The 17,022-nt window shown below is 41.8% G+C and overlaps 1 protein-coding gene across 2 annotated transcripts in view; it reads right to left on the minus strand.

Moving 5' to 3' along the window:
* TTC13 (tetratricopeptide repeat domain 13) overlaps positions 1–17,022 on the minus strand; it is a 119,330-nt gene that overhangs the window by 84,398 nt on the left and 17,910 nt on the right. The window contains exons 4-9 of one of the 2 annotated variants that reach the window (XM_026649687.1): positions 15,561–15,631; positions 13,387–13,452; positions 10,812–10,904; positions 4,339–4,455; positions 2,534–2,644; positions 357–439 (exon numbers count right to left, since the gene is read on the minus strand). In XM_026649687.1, the coding sequence (XP_026505472.1) occupies positions 357–439; positions 2,534–2,644; positions 4,339–4,455; positions 10,812–10,904; positions 13,387–13,452; positions 15,561–15,631 (541 nt within the window). The remainder of the gene's footprint in view (positions 1–356; positions 440–2,533; positions 2,645–4,338; positions 4,456–10,811; positions 10,905–13,386; positions 13,453–15,560; positions 15,632–17,022) is intronic. The other variant, XM_026649688.2, reaches the window with a different exon arrangement.

Raw genomic sequence — 17,022 nt, forward strand, 5'->3', positions numbered from 1 at the left:
CAGGGCCCCCCAACACCACATCTTCACTGCTATTTTTAGCGGTGCTAGCTAGATTAAAGCTAGCAGGGGTATGCCTACCCAAGCTGCAATCACACCTCTGACTGCAGTGTAGATATACCTTAAGAGACCTGTTTACTTTGGATTTATACTAAAACCTCTTTGCCTTTGTTTCATTTATATTGAGCTCAACCCTGAAGTCCATGCTATCGATAACTATCAACAACAACACATCAAAATATAGAGAAACAAATCTGTGATTAAAGACTATTGTGTTATTTTTATTGATATGTAGTGTTGAAAGTGTGGTAGAGGCTTTAAGCCAGTGGTATTAAAAAGCTATTTCTGAATGTGCTTACCTATAGGCCTGTCCCAGACTCTTATATGCATCTATGAAATCAGCTTTCTGCTTCAGGGCTTCTTTGAATGATTCAATAGCTTCCTACATAAAACACAAGTAGGCATCATGATTAGCTGTCATTAATTATCCCTGTCTAAAGTTAAATTCAATAACTTTAAATTTAAAGTAATTCAGTAATTACTAAGGATTTGGTGCTGTTATGTAAGACCTGTGGAAGGTTTGACCAAGGCATTATACATTACAAAATCCAAAAGTGTACAAGTAAAATATTACAGTAGTTTGTGCTACAAATCACACAATAAAAAATGCTATAATCCTTTTTATGGCTATAATAAGCTATGAAGTAAGCAACTCCCCCAATACCACATGGAGCGAGGGACAGAACTCTCTTCTGCTGAGATTCAGTCCAATGTCTTAACTACAAGGCCATCCTTTCTTCCTCCAGATCCCCGCCTCGCTCACAACACCCCTTTTAACTTTTACACACAGACTCACTTCACAGCCCTGCCCCTCTTATTGTTCTGATGTATTCAAGTGGCTACAGATTCGTGCTCAAAGCCCTACAGAGGGAATTAATTCCTTGTCTATACTTAAAAGTGGTCTGCCAGGATAGATATACCAGTATATTGCCCTCATGGAGATACAGCTTATACTGGCAAAAGAGTTCTTCTGCTGGTATAGTTTAAACTAATTGCCCAAATGGAATAAGTTACATTGGCAAAATATTTTTTTGCTGGTATAACTGCATCTACAGTAGGATTTTTGCTGGCAGAGCCATGTCAGTTGGAGTTCAAATTACTTTATATGGTCCAGACTTCATTAACCTAAACCTCAGACTCACAGCTCATTAACTAGGACTCAAATTAATTCTCTTGATACTTCTTAGTTTAATGCTTTACTAAATGACAAACAACACAGGTAGGACTTCATTCAGTAGAAGAACTTAAGGCCCACTAAGCCTTTAGGCAAAGATGGGATTTAAAGAAATGAATATATGTGTTCTGATTTAGAGAACAGGTAAATGACAAAACTGGCAAATTACAGTATTTCGATTCTAGGTTTGAGTGTGTTAAGAATTCAGTTACTGCACTAATTACAATCAAACATCCACTCCAGGATCTAATCTCATCAAGTCTCAAATTCATCAGGGTGGGTTTAGATCACAATTTAGATAGAAGTGCACCAATGATAACCCAGGGTGCCGTAGGAAGTGGTGGCAGTGATTCAGTAGGTAGCACATTTCTCTCAAGTCAGCACTACACTGGGGATCTAGTTCACTACCAAGGGCCACTGTGCTACTTTCAGATAAGATTTACAATAGACAGCCTGACAACTTAAGGTCCTTAACCTGCTCTTTCCTGATTTTTGATTGAAAGTTCAGGAATGGAAAAAGTATAGGGGAAAACAAGCAGCAGCTGGGAGATGGATTGGGAGGGAGGAACCCTGAGAAAAAAGCACCAGCAGCTCCCCCCACTCCAGTAAGTTAGGAACAGAACCAGTATTGCCAACCTCAAACATTCAAAAATCTGAGTCAGACGTTCAAAAATCATGTGATTTTTAGAAAATCCATTTTGTGAGAAGGGGAGTTATTTGCCTTCTGTTTCAAGTCTTTGGAGGCACATGGCTTTTCCCTTCCATAATGTATGCATGAGAGTTTCAGGTTTGGCATTCATTAAATGCATATGTAAAGATCCCCATTGGCTGCCTGGAGGGGACTCCCTTTACCCTCTCCTAATTCATGCGGTAAGGAAGCTACCAGTGTTTTCCTCTCCAGTCCCCTTCCTTGTCAATATTCCTAGGCATTCTTTTTCATTTGATAGAAAGAAATTTTGGACTTAACTGGACATATTTTCAGTGTCAGACCCTGGGTGTCAAGCACTTTTGAAAATCTGTCCCTATTTGACATCATATATTCCATCAGTCACATGCGTACCAGTGAGAATATCTGATATCTACACGGCACATATCTACATAATGCATCAGATATATTTTCAGTGAACCAAGAAGTGCCACTGGATTTAACAGAGCCTAAAAAGGTTTGGTATAATGATTTATCTCAGTCATGAGAAAAAACAAGGACACCTACAGAATATCTACAACAGCTAGAATATTTTATAGGAATAACTTAATATTAAAGGCATTGTTCTGTAAGTGGATATTTAAAAACAAATTTACCTTCAGAAGTCCTCTATGGAAAAAGGTTAAGCCTTTGTATAGCATAGCTATAGGCTGGTTTTTGTTCAGTTCCAAGGAGTGCTGAAAGTCTTCATGAGCTGTTGCATAGTCCTGTTGGCAAAAATAGCTTTCAGATGACATAGAAATTGCTAGCTCTAGCTGATAAAGAGGAATACAAACAAACCCTCTTATGGGGGTATGCATTTTGCTCCAACGGAGTGATCTCGAGTTCTAGGTTTATACTAATATGCTGACTCAATCTCAACAGTGCTAATATAAAATGCCTCTTCTTTAGAAGGAACAAAGAAAGCAAGTATCCTTAAGAAGGAAAATAGAAGGCATTCAGCTCCAGCACCATTTAAAGCAGCAGAGATAGCCAAATGTCAGTCAGAATGGCAAACTAAAAGGAATGTACAACACAATTTATTTCCATCTTTCCTCTCATAGCAACTGCCGCAAGAAAAAAAATGGGATTAAGTGAATGGAGAAATGGGTTGAAAATAGGCTGAGTGAAGTCAACTGAATAAATTGATTTTACATCATTCCCTTGGGATATCAGCTATTCAATGTGCATACCATTTTTGAGGCAACAATATCTAAACTAACCTGAAGCCGTGTCCTTAAAAATGCCAAAATAATAATACAGTAAAAGCTATTTTATCCGGCATGTTGGGGGAAGGGGGGGTGCCGGTAAGTGAAAAATGCTGATTGATTAAGAGGGAGGGAGTTTGGGTGCGGGAGGAGGCTCAGGCCAGAGGGCTGGGGAGCGGGAGGTGGTGTGGGGTGCCGGATCCGGGGGGCACTCACCTTGGGCGGCTCCCCGCAAGCGACCTGTCCTGGCTGCTCCTAGTTGGAGGTGCAGCAGGCAGCTCTGCGTGCTGCTCCCACCCCACCCCGAGCACTAGCTCCGCAGCTCCCATTGGCTGAGAACCACACCCCAGTTCCCTCCCAGAGCTCACGCTCTACCTCCCTCCCGTGCCCCAATCCCCTGCCGGCCTCGCACCAACCATACTATAAACCAGTATTTAAATGAAGATCAGAAATAGAAATAAAGTGGAGTCGCATCATAGGCGCATTTAACTTACGCGATTTTAACTAAACGCGCTCGGCAAAACAAAACAAAAAAGAGAAAAATAACAATTTAAATACTGTACCTGTAGTGCGGGCGATTCCGCTCGCCATTCCACTCAATGAGCGTTTGACTATACGCGATTTTTGCCTTACGCGCGGACTTCAGAACCTAACCCCCGCATAAGATGCGACTCCCCTGTAGAGCTTTCCGGTTGGGGAAGTGCCGGATAAAACAGCTTTTACTGTAATAATTATTTTCATAGCAAGAAGACAGGATTTCAGCATTTTGCAAGGATAACAGATTGTTTTATATTGCCTGTCTGGGGTGCTCTCTCTCTCTCTCTCACACACACACACACACACACACACACACACACGTCTGTATATTTTTCCTTTTTAAAAATGAGTATCCAACAATAATCCCCATGGGCAATTATGATCTTCACTATCAAAGCAAGTTTCTCTGTGCACCCCCACTAACCCCAGAAGGCACAAAAGTAGTTATGAGATTATAGATTGTCCGCATTCATTTTTATACAACATATCTCCACTTTGCTCCTCTCCACTAAGTAATTCATGAAAACAAAATACTTTAAAGCCTCCTCTGATCACAATTCTCTAAAAAGGCAAGTAAACTGCTGGTCAGTCACAACTATTTGAAGATCAGTTTTCAATGGGGAGGGGCGAAATCCTTATTCTTTCATGAAAGTAGCATCTAATGGCAAAAAACTAACCTCAGATATGAAGTAAAGAGTACCTCTGTGCCTGTAAAGTCGTGCCGATGGCTGCAGCTGAATAGCTTTGGTGAGATCAGCCAGTGCCTCACTAATTCGGCCCAGGGGAGACAATATCTATAAATCCAAAGTAAGCAATTAACCTGGAAAGAGTACACTGAGTCCTAGAGTATGCTGAGCAATCTTAGAACTGTTTTATCTTGCAATATGTTTTTACTTTCATGCCTGTACAATTAATCTTGTTCTCAAGTATACACGTAGTTTACTTTGTGTATTTACTAGAGCTGGTCAGAAAACAGAATTTTCATCTCACTGAAAATTCTGACATTTGTTTTTCTCCTGATTCAGGACAAAGTCAAAAATCTCAAAATATCTCACAGAACAAAATATTTGGAAATATACTTGAATTTTGATAATGTCAATACAATATACTACAATGTCAGAACAAAATGAGTTGAAATAGTCTATTCTGATTTTAATTCACTTTGAAACTTTGAAATTTTAATTCACAATCAACTTTTTGATTTCAAACTAAATAGTATTTTCCAACAGAAAACTGTTCCATTGAATGTTTTTGACCAACTCTAGTATATACACCCTTAGATACAAATTAAGAGAGTATTGCAAAACCACCGTACCTAAAATAGCATGAAAACTGTGAATCAGAACTTATTAGAAAAAAAATTTATACACAATTATGTTGTGCTTTGACAGATGTTTATTTTCTTGATATTTGGAATGCAAAAAGAACTGAACGTTTCTTACTCATCATTTCCTTTCTGCTAGCAGTGTCTCCCACATATTTGGATGTCTGAGCAGCTCCCCTTCTTTCTGCAGCTCACCAATGCAAATCAAAGTCTCAGAGCTATGTGCTCTGGGCCATTCCCCCTTTGATCCCACTTACTATCAGATGAGTTATTCCAAAGCCATAAAAACTTCTATAAACAATATTAGTAACAAACACTCCAGAGGTAACTAGACCAACTATGCATGACATGCATCTGACGAAGTGAGTATTCACCCACGAAAGCTTATCCTCCAATACATCTGTTAGTCTATAAGGTGCCACAGGACTCTTTGTCGCTTTAGACCAACTATGTACAGTTAACCATAAAATGTTCATATGGTAAAAACCCCATGCCAGTATCTGACTTTTTGGCTTATAAAAACCATCTGGGGTGGGTAAAATTGTGGGAGCCTCTACCAGCAGAAAGGAAACTGTCGGTAAGAAATTTTCGGTTCTACAGTCCAGCGTTTTCCACAAGTCTGGATGTCTGGGAAGTAGCAAGAGGTGAACAGATGTAGGAGGGTTGTAGAAAAGGTCAGAAAGAAGGGGGGGGGGGAAGGTATCCCTCCCCATTTAAAAGATTTATATCTGGGCTATTGTCTCCAGCACCTTCCTGCCAAAGGGAGCTTCTGCAGATGACAGGAAGGCCACCTTATAGTGCTTGATAAAGGTAGCAGCTGTTGACCAGGTGACTGCCTTGCCAATTGCTTGTGTGCCATTTGCTCTTTCTGCCTAGGAGTTAGCCAGGGATCGCTGGGAGCATGCCCTGAACCTTTCCAGGATTGGACTTTCTGATGCCTTGTATGCCTCCATAATGCACAGACTAATCCATCTAGCAATGGAGGATTGGAAGCTCTGGGTCCTTTGCATTTTGGGTGGAAAGACATGAATAGGGCGCCCAACCTTCTCAAGGATTCTGTATGTTTGAAGTAGATTTTCAGGCTCTTCTGACATCAAAGGTGCACCATCTCTTCTCTGTAGGATGTTGTGACCTCAGATAGAATGAAGGAAGAACCTCCTCTTGGGAAGCGTGGAATAAACGATTCCAGAGTTCTGAGCACCACCGTGTCCTCATGGAACAAGCAGTAAGGTTCCTGCATAGATAAGGCCACCAGCTCCGACACTCATGTGGCAGACATGATGGCTATCAGAAAGCACGTAATGATAGACAAACAGAATGCTGATGCTGGTGTTAGTGGTTCGAAGAGATGACTTGTCAGGGCTCTCAGCACAAGCAACAGGTTCTTGGAAAAAGCAGCCTGACCACTGATTTGGCTAATCGGATTGCTCTAAGAAATCTGCCTACCTGTGGGTTCTCTACCAGACCACAGGCTCTGTGCTACAAACAGTCACTTGGAGGAACCCCTTCTGTGTGGCAGACCCCCAAGGGGCCCCATTCCTTCTTAGGAGTAGGCCATGCAACCTCAATTCCTCTGAGACTGAGCCTCTGAGCTCCAGCAGTCCTGTTTGACACCATGAGCTCTGCCCATGGAGTCTAACTAAAAGACTCCTGGTCAGAGACTTTTTACATTCTTCAGGGATCAAAGCACCTCAGCAAGCATTTGCTGTGACCCAGGCTGTCTTTTCAAAACAGAGTAGGGTTTATTAGTCAACTAGAACACAGCATCGGGAAGTCCTTACGTTAGCACACAGAAATAAAGGTTAAGATAGTCTCCATTCTGGCCAAGCCAGCATTCCACCGCCAAGCACCCATTCTGGCTCTTTTCCTTAGTCTCTGTCAGTCCAAAGTGAGTGCTCGGTCTCACCCGCAAAGGTAGCCCTTATTTCAGCCACCTGACACCTTTTGGTTCTTTATCCTCAGTCAGAGACATGCTGAATTCACATGCCTACCTGCTGGAATTTCCGGCTGTTAGATGTTAATTGTTCAGTTGTTAGGAATTCTGTTGTCCTTCCAGATTCGTCACTGATCCATTCCACCCCAGACAGCTACGTGACCCAACCACCTGATATCTCCTGCTCTGCTCCAAGAGCAGAATTAACCCTTTTGTACCTATTGGATAGCAATGCAAAGTATAGATGGAAACTGAGGCATGCCCAGGCTTCATAAAAATATTACAGAAAATTCCCACTTTGTTGCACCAGCAAACCTGTGGATCCTGCAAACACCACACTACTAAGGACAAACACCTGACATGCTATAATGTTCAGTTGGAGACCTTTGTCCAAGCCTTCTTGGAGAAAGTTCAAAATGACCAAAATTCCTGAGATATGCCTCATGTTCCTGGCACTAGCCACAGACCCTGGACCAGACAGAGGAGTACACTTTTAGTGTGGATATTTTTCTGGACGCAAGTAGTGTCTTGATGACTTTGGACGACAGACCCAGCGATGCTAGTACTTCCTTTTCAATAGCAGGCTCTTAGATGCAGCCAGTTCAGGTTCAGATGATGAAGAGGACCTTGCAAGAGAATGTCCTGTCTCTTTGGAAGTGGTGGCGGAGGTCCTATTTTCAGCTCTATCAGGTCTGAAAACCAGGGTCTCCTCAGCCAATGTGGGGTTATTAGTATTACTGACACCTGCTCTCGCTTTATATTTGGACCAATTTCCCTAGTAATGGGAAAGGTGGAAATGCATAGAGGAAACTCTGCAGTCATCTGTGCATAGGGCATCGGTCCATATGGAACTGGGATCTACCACCCTGGTGGAGTATTTTGGTTTCTTCATATTCATACGATTCTCTAATGACGTCAGTTGAAGGGAAGTTGGCTGATTAACTCAAAGACCTCGTGATTCAGGCACCATTCAGAGTCGAGCTAGTCCACCTTTGGTTCAGGTCTCCCTTTTATATGAATCGCTCTGAGGGATAGGAGAAAGTGCTCCACCCACCACATAATTTCCATTCTTTCACGTGTAGCACTGGGCTCTTTGCTCCCCCTGGTTTGTTCACATATGCAATCATGAATTAGGATGTAGTTCCCCACTATACTGGATTGGAACCATCATAGTGCCAGCTTGACTGCTATTAGTACTAGGTGGTTTATGCTATGAGCCATTTCCTCCAGGCTTCAGATGCCTTGAGCTGCTCGCATCCCCAGGTGTGCTCTCCAGTCCTCCAGGCTGGCATTGGGTTGTGAGAACCAGAGAATCTGGAAGACATAGGGGCATATCTTCATGGACATTGCCCTGGGCTGACCACCATTTTAAGAAGATGAGCACCTGCATCAGGACCTTTAGTGATACTTAATGTGTTCTGGGGAGTGGTCCCACACATTTAAGATGGAGCCTTGAAGGCACCTGATGTGTGATTGCACCCATAGAGTGATCCCTGTGCACAACACTAGGAGGCCTAAAGTAGAAGGCCCAGTGCTTTGGTAGGCCTCTTGTGGCTCCAGAATAATGAAAGAAGGTCCTGAATCTTCTGGAACCTTTCTAGGGATGGGCAGATCTTTGCTATCAAGGTATCTATGTCCATTCCTAAGTAAGGTATTTTTGGTGGATGGAGTCAAGAGGCTTTTCTTGACATTGGTAACAAAGAAGTGTATCTGCAGGAGATTAAGTGTCAAGGACATGGCTGTGTGTGTTAATGACGGAGATGGAGCTCTGATCAAGATGTCATCCAGGATTCCAGGAAGGGATACCAGAGGATATCCTGCGATGTGAGTCTGGCTGATTGCCACCAACTTCTTTGCAAAGACATTGGGGGCTGAGGACAGGCGAAATGGGAACATCCAGTATTGATAATGCTTCCTGCCATAAGCAAACCTTAGAAATCTGCAGTGCCACAATCTGATAGAAATATGGAAGCATGTATCTGCCAGGTCCACTGAAGCCAGAAGATTCCCCAAGACAGGGATGACACTATAGATGCCAGGGTCTCCATCTGAAACTTTGTTTTCTTCATCCACTTGTTGAACCTTTTAAGGACAAGAATGGCTCAGATTCCCACTATGTGCTTCTGAGGGAATACTTTCAATTGCTTCCATATCTAAAAGACAAGACATCTCATTCTGGATCAGTTTGCACTTTATAGGGTTGTGGGAGATGGGGGAAATGGATGAATAATGGATGGGGGGAGCCCGTTGCTCGAGGGAACATCCCTGGCTCACTATCTCCCTTACCCACCTGTCTGTAGTCAATGCAACCCACTCCTCCAGGAAACAGGAAATTCTGCCTGCCCTCTAGCTTCAGCTCTGGGCAGAGGCCTATGTGGTCTTTGTCATAAAGAGGCTTTGGAAAGGGGGGTGTTCCCTTTGGACTTTCCCCCAAAGCCCAGTTCCACAGCTCTCCTTTGAAGAATCTGCTCTGCCTTCTCTAGTATATCTGAGAGGATGAAGGCCAAAAGGAGCCTCTCTGTCTGAAGGCCGGTCTGTACTCTCTACTGAAAGCAGTAAGTAGCACCAGGAAAGACTGATTTGATTTTTCCACATGGTACCGCCACTGCCCTGTCTAGCTTTTCCCTGAAAAGAAGGGAGTCTGTAAACCTGGCGGAGCACAGAACGTGCTTTGAGTGGGTATCCATCTTCCAGGGATGGAGTGGTAGGTGGTTCCTGGTTACTGAGCTGGAAACCATGGCTCTGGCTGAGAACCCCATTGCACCCCTTGAGGCCTCACCTATGAATGCTGTTGCCAGGGAAACTATTTAAAATAAAGCCAAAGTCAGTGTGATCTCTACCCTTTATGACCCTGAGATCTTTCAGCCAGGAGAGATCATAGCCTCAGGACCTAACTGAGTTACAGACAGAAGACTGGGTACAGCCTGGGCACAACTCACTATCTGCTAAGCCAAGGAAGGCGGTCTCACAAATGGAGAACCATTTAGATTTTGTTTGGCGCTTTTTGGGCTGCTCTGTCATGCCTGAGAGGTGCAGAGGAGCCAGCAGGGAAGACACTGTAGCAGAGGAGCAGGGTGGGTTAAGTCACCGTCTGTAAACCAAATCAAGGAGGAGGAAAGGGAGAACACTGCTCTCCATCCCCAAAATTACCAAAAAGCTCACCGAAGAAAATAGGCAGGAGAGACAGAACTACTGTCCACATGCTGCCATGGAAACAGAGAATCTGGTGGCAAGTGGGAGAACGGGAGAATGGCCCGAGCACGAGGCACCAGGACTTTGATCCACCTTCAATAACTACAGAGAGGAGAGAAGGAGCCCAGACACTGAGAACTCTGGGAGATGCTGGGCTGCAGAAATTGTGCACATTTTTGTAATTGACACCATTGAACGTTATCTTCAGTTAAAAGTTACGGCATTCTTGATTAATCTCGTTTATGTTTCTGAACACAAAAGTGCTACATTAACACACACTTTGAATGCTGGATGTTTTAACTGGCATCCATAATGCAATATGATTGAACTTAGGAATTTTTTGTAGTACAATAACTGAACAGGGTTTTTATGTACTATTTGATTCATTACAACAGGTTACAAAGAAAAGTATGATTCTGCATTATTCAATATATACAAAGCTAAACACTTGTTTATGTCAATTACCTGCCAATCTATTTGGCTTTACTCACTACACATTCTATACAAGTTTTCACAAATACCATGAAATATGTACTTTTCTTGTAGCAAATATGTATACTTTAAAAGCATTTAAACAGGGAGATATATCTAGTGGAGAAAGCAAGAGTTTTAACAATTAAAAAGGTGAATGAAGCCAGAAGAAATACTTTTAAATATTTGAAAGAGTTGCAATTGAAAAGTCTGAGAAAGAAAAATCTCACCTCTGCTCGCTGTTCAAATACTTCAGGGCGATGTGGTTCCAGACTAATTACTCTGCTCAGCTCATACAGGGCAAGCTCAGCATTGTTTATGTCCTTAAAAAGAGAAATTAAACTATATAAACAGCCAGTGCATGCTTTATTATTATATTAAGTGATCTTAGAGTTACACTAATAATTTTTAAGGACAAAGGTCAAAAGACAATCAATAAACAGTAACCTCCAGCCATCAAAGTACTTCAATGTCATTTCTAATAGGGATAAGATACTTTATATTGCAAGTACACCTCTACCTCGATATAACGCTGTCTTCGGGAGCCAAAAAATCTTACCGCATTATAGGTGAAACCGCGTTATATCGAACTTGCTTTGATCCACTCGAGTGCGCAGCCTCGCCTCCCTGGAGCACTGCTTTACCGCGTTATATCCGAATTCGTGTTATATCGGGTCGCCTTATATCGGGGCAGAGGTGTATTAACTGAACAAGCTGTTTGTATACTAAAACTTAATAACTAAAACTTTTATCCATATGCATCATCTGCAATATTTTGCAAACAAACCCCTCAGTGTTTCATCTTCACTTACTGGGGTTGCACCGCAAATATTCTTTATACAATAAGCATTATGTTTTAGTGCTCAAAATCTCTTCACCAAGAATCGTGGTACTACGAAGTGCATTTTGTCAGCTAATATAAAGCCATCGTCACGCTCCCTTGTAACCAAAAAAATATGAGGATCTACAACGTGTACCATAAAACGGTTTTGTCTGATTCAGTTTACACTACTTTTTTTTTCTTGCTGAGTAAAGCAGTCCCAGCAGAAACAGCTACAGCCAGATAAATGTGACTGGAGTTCCTTCCCTTCTGTGATATAACAAGCTCCTCCTGACACTACTTCCCAAGAAAGGAGGAAAGCTTTATCCGGAAGAACAAATTAGCAATTCATTAGCTGCATCGGCCAGAAAGGCCAATGCTGTGTTTCATAGTTAAGGACTTTCAAAAATCAAGTTAACTGAAAGACATCCTTATCTCCAATAACCTAGCTGAACCATGACAAAACTAGCTGCAGAGTCTACACAGATAATATTATATCTGGTTCATAAGGCCTCCTCTTTTTATCCCACAAGTCTCTGGAGAAAATATTTTCTTAGGCCTTGTCTATACTAAACTTTTCCCTAAATTTACCACCATTATCACTACTGATTCACCTGCAACAATGATGGGAACTGTGCGGAACCACTAGTGCTTTAAACCAGTGTCATCTAGACCTTTTGATGATCTGGGTTAGAAAATATGGTGGAATTCCCAGCACTTCCCCTACCTATCTAAAGGTTTTGCAGTACTGCCATGCATTATCCTAGTATCGGAGTAACTTACACATAAAATAGATTGGCAAAGTCCACATTAGACTTTATAGCTTCTTTAGCTCTTCTGTTTTGGGCTAGAGAAACTCTACTCGAGATAAGGGTTTTGTTTTGTTTTTGTTGGTTGGTTCATTTGTTTGTTTGAGTTTTTGGGGAAGGGAAGGAATTTTGAGTGATTTGGAGCTTTTGCCTGAACCTTTTGCCCATCTTTAGAATCAAGTCAGGAAAAAAACTTCAAAATATTTCTCACAGAAACCATCTTTTGTGGAGTGGACTTTTTTTTTTAAATCAGCTGCCAAAACCAGAGAACTTTTTGCTGAGATAGAAATGTGAAGATCACAGAAAGTGAGTACCTGTCAACATTCTCTAGCACACAGTGGTTCTGCACAATGGGATTTTCCACTGAGTCATCCAATTAATCTGGACTGGAGGAAGTCAGAATTCTAAAAGCCAATTTCAGCTTCCTGACAGGATCTGGATACGTTAATTATACTACATAAAACAAAGGGCTATTTTTTTAAAATCTATTTTTCCTTGCTAATTTTTTTTAATCATTAATAGCCAACTCTTCAAACTCTGGATCATTGTGTTGGTCTTTAACTATTGATCTTTCTATTACAAACTGCTTTGAAAATGGTTCAATTAGGTGCTATTGTGTTAAACAAGAAAGGCTCTGTACATTTCAGATACTTATTATTTAACAACAACAAAAAAGTAAAATAAAAAAGCCAAATTATTCATGTTAGTGCCACTGAGGACTTGAATACAAGAATGGGATATGTATTTAGGGATGACCCCCAGGAGGAAGGGGAGCAACAGACACTACAGAACATAAATAAGACAATTCAAAGAATACAAAATAGAAGCTGCTTGAAACAGCCCAAACAGTAATGCCATCAGGAGCATCTCACTCTATGTTTGCTAAACAAAGTAGCTGGTCCCCCTCTACCACTTCTTATCAGTCTTCAGGGATCTCCATGAGGTTATGCACACACACAAGATTTTGATGCCTGACAAGTATGGTCCCCAGTCATATAGCATCTTCAGATAAGAGGAAGAGGATGTTTCAGAGAAAACATTAATAGCATGACAATACATACTGAAAGCCTTTGGAACTGTATATATGTTTAATAAATTCTAGTTGATCTAGCTCCTGTAATCTCTTAGTTTGTAGGCAAGTACTTCTGACAATCATTTAAATTATTAAATACTCACATGCAGTCCTTTTTTCCCATATGCTATCCCTCGTCCATAAATAGCACTAACCAGCTCTGGATCTTCCTATTCAGAGCAGAACACAAGTAAAACAATCTTTAAAAAAAATTAGACTAAGTGAATCGAAGGTGTCTTTCTTCAGCTGCCTACTTTTACTTAATGCTCAGTGTTTAATATTAGCAGGCCTTAGTCATGGTCTCCAGGTAAAAACACAAAAGAGATTATTATAATCCATCATCATCACAAACTCATAACTTGCAATTTATGAGCTGAAAATGTCCATGTTTCATCTCTGCCTGCAGGGGAATTACTTGGAAAATGTCTTCACCAAATCTGAGTAGAGTTAGTGAGGAGAAACCCCTTTTCCCATGGTAAAAATAATTCTAACCAAAACAGTTTTTTTTTTTTTTAAATTAAAGCTATAGCAAAAATACCTGATATTAAAATGTGGCATGGGCAGTCATCAGCAAATCAACACATAGGTAACTTTTGTACTCATTTTTTCTATTTCAGCGATTCCCACACCATAGGACGTACGGGGCTGTGGCCAGCCAAGTGCCCAGGCCAAGACAGGGCAACAGAGAGGAGAGTGTGCACGGAGTCCCCAGTGGTTGCAGGAGCGGGGAAGCAGCACAGCCCCACCCTGGTGCTCTTCCCCTCCTCCTCTCCCTGATCGCTGGGGACTCCTTGCATGCTCTCCCTGCTACTGCCCTGGATACCTAGCCAGCTCCAGCCTTCTATATTTTAGATCTTCTAGAGCAGTGATTCTCAAACTTTTGTACTGGTGACACCTTTCATATAGCAAGCCTCTGAGTGTGACCCCCCATATAAATTAAAAACACTTTTTTATATATTTAACACCATTATAAATGCTGGAGGCAAAGCGGGGTTTGGGATGGAGGCTGACAGCTCACGACCCCCCACGTAATAACCTCATGACCCCCTGAGGGGTCCCGACCCCCAGTTTGAGAACCTCTGTTCTAGAGCCTGCAGGAGCAAGAGGCTCTGGGCAGGGGGAGGGAGGCAGGCAAGGAGCCCTGGGCTGATCCAGGCCATGGGTTCCTCCAGAAATGGAGCCAGCCAGGTCCTGCTACTGCCCTGGGTGGGAGCTGCCCCCTCCCCCGGGTGGCCTGGTCCACACCTAAAACTTAGGTTGATCTAGCTACGTCACTCAGGGGTGTGAAAAATTTTGCACCCCGAGCACCATAGCTAGGTAAACCTAACTCCCAGTTGACAAAAGGACTTCAGCCACCATCTCTCAGAGAGGCGCATTACCTACATAGATGAAAACCCTTCTGTTGATGTGGAAACTGTCTACACTACAGAGGCATAGCTGCAGTGCCACAACTGTGTCACTGTAACAGCTGTAGTGCAAACATACCCTCAGTGTACATATAAACACATATGCCATTAGAAAGAGTTAAAAAAACATAGCAGGATGCTATTACATTACAATGCAGAACTTTTTAATGGCATTTTATAGCCTACCCCTGATGTATTTTATATCTGTATTGGCTTAAAAAGCAGGCCTATGCTTCAGTCAATTAGACCATCTTATCCATAAGGATACATATTTATAAATCAAGTGTGACTAAAGCTATGGTACCCTTTTTAAAAAATTGTCAGCCTGCCGTTAAACAATCTGAATGATAAAATAATATGGATTCCACTCCATCCAATCAGAAAAAGAATTTATGCTAGAGAATAAATAACATTTTGCTTAAATATTACAGCAGCCAAGTTCTTAACTGAGAACCCAGTATTAACCTGGGATGGAGTCTGGTTTATAACAACATGGAGCTCCCATAATGCCAGTGCCACATATGAGGTTATTCTGCCAGTAAGTTACTGGCAATATGTTAATTATAACCAAGAATGTAGTAAAAAAAACTACTAGTTTATTAGGAGACTGGGGTAATGAGATTTTTTTAAAACCACATTTATCCATTGTATTCATTTTCACATCTGATAACAGAATCTCTCCAGTTTAAGTCCTGGGATTTATTAAGAGTTAAGTATTTTATCTGCTTTGTCAGCCTCAAATGCTATAATGGTTCTAAGATAGAATTTTATAACAATCTGTATTTTATACAAACCAATTTCCTCAGTGATTGATTTCAAGGTTCATCATCTTTAAGTTTAAAATTACAAAACTAGAACAAGCGAACAGTTACCTGTAGCATTGTTGAAAAATGTCTTATTGCTTCATCATATAGGCCGCTGCCAATCAACACGTAGGCAATTGCTGGCAAAGCAAGATTACAAACATTAAAATAAAAACAACATAGATAACATGTCAAATTTTCAAATATTCAAAAATTTGGTCACATTTAACAAAATGTAAACTAAGTATCTTACTGTAAATCACTTAGCACAAGGGGATCCCAATCCCAAATATAGCCACTAGATGCTATCATAGTTATAGGCAGGGCTAGTTGCCTAGAAGCCAGAGGGACATGCCGGCTGCTTCCGGGAGCTACACGGAGCCAGGGCATGTAGGGAGCCTGCCTTAGCCCTGCTCCGCTGCCACTGGACATCTAGTGGCCTATTAAAATCTCCCGGATTGCTTTCAATAGCCACCAGGAGATCAGTGCAGATTCTGGTAGACTCCCGGCCAATCCAGGATGGTTGGCAACCCTAGGCTGGGGGCAGAGAAGAGAAACTAGGACTGGCTGAGCAACGATAGCTGGAGTGTAAGACGGAGGGGAGGCTGGTACTGACTGGACAAGGAGGATGGGAGCCGTTGAGGGAAACAGGGAGGGCGAAATACAGATCAGATGAGGAGCCAGAAGAGACTGGGACTGGCTGGACAAAGACTGGGACTAGGAACCAGCATCAGGGGAATGGGAGATGAGCGGACAATGAACTGGGGTGCAGAAGGAGAACTGGGACTGGTTAGGGCAAGGGTATGCAATAGGCAGAATGGGGGCCAAATCAGGACCGCGAGATGCTTTTGAATAGGCTGTGAAATGTTTTTTGTTGTTTTTTTTACTTATTATCATTGTTATTATTTTTGTATTATTTTCTCTGGAGTCTGGACCTTGACAAAAAATAATTGATTGTCCTGGGGTTAGGGAAAGAGTCTGGGACAAGGAGCTAGGAGACTAGAACTGATATAACCTTAATTCTCTCATTTCCTAACTTTAGAGTGCTTGACTTTGAAACCTTAACTTTCCAGCAAGCGAGTGAGTAATATAAATAACAGGATGGTATTGTGGTTAAAGCACAGTATAGGGAGTCAGTAGACCTGGGTTCTATTCCGCCTCTGACACAGGTTTATTATGTATAATAGGGAAGTCACTTAGGGATTATTTTTGAAAGGTTCAGAGTGCCTGCTCCACAAATGTAGACGTGGGTACTCAGAACATCTGAAAATCAGGCACCTAGCCTTCCTATTTCAGTTTCCTTATGTGTAAAATTTTCTCCATATCATAAAAGATATTGTGAGGCTAAATTTATTAGTGATCATAGAACAGTTTGAAATCCTCAGATGGTAGACATTATTACACATGGATTAGTTGAATTTTTGCTTATTATTAAATGTTGATATGGTCAGTACAGAATAAGACACAAAGACAGACCCTGTGCCACAGAGCTTGGAGTCTAGAAGATACACCCACATTGGGAGACACAAAT

Source organism: Terrapene carolina, unplaced genomic scaffold (assembly GCF_002925995.2).
Source record: "Terrapene carolina triunguis isolate 2854851 unplaced genomic scaffold, T_m_triunguis-2.0 Scaffold85, whole genome shotgun sequence".
NCBI lineage: Eukaryota > Metazoa > Chordata > Testudines > Emydidae > Terrapene > Terrapene triunguis.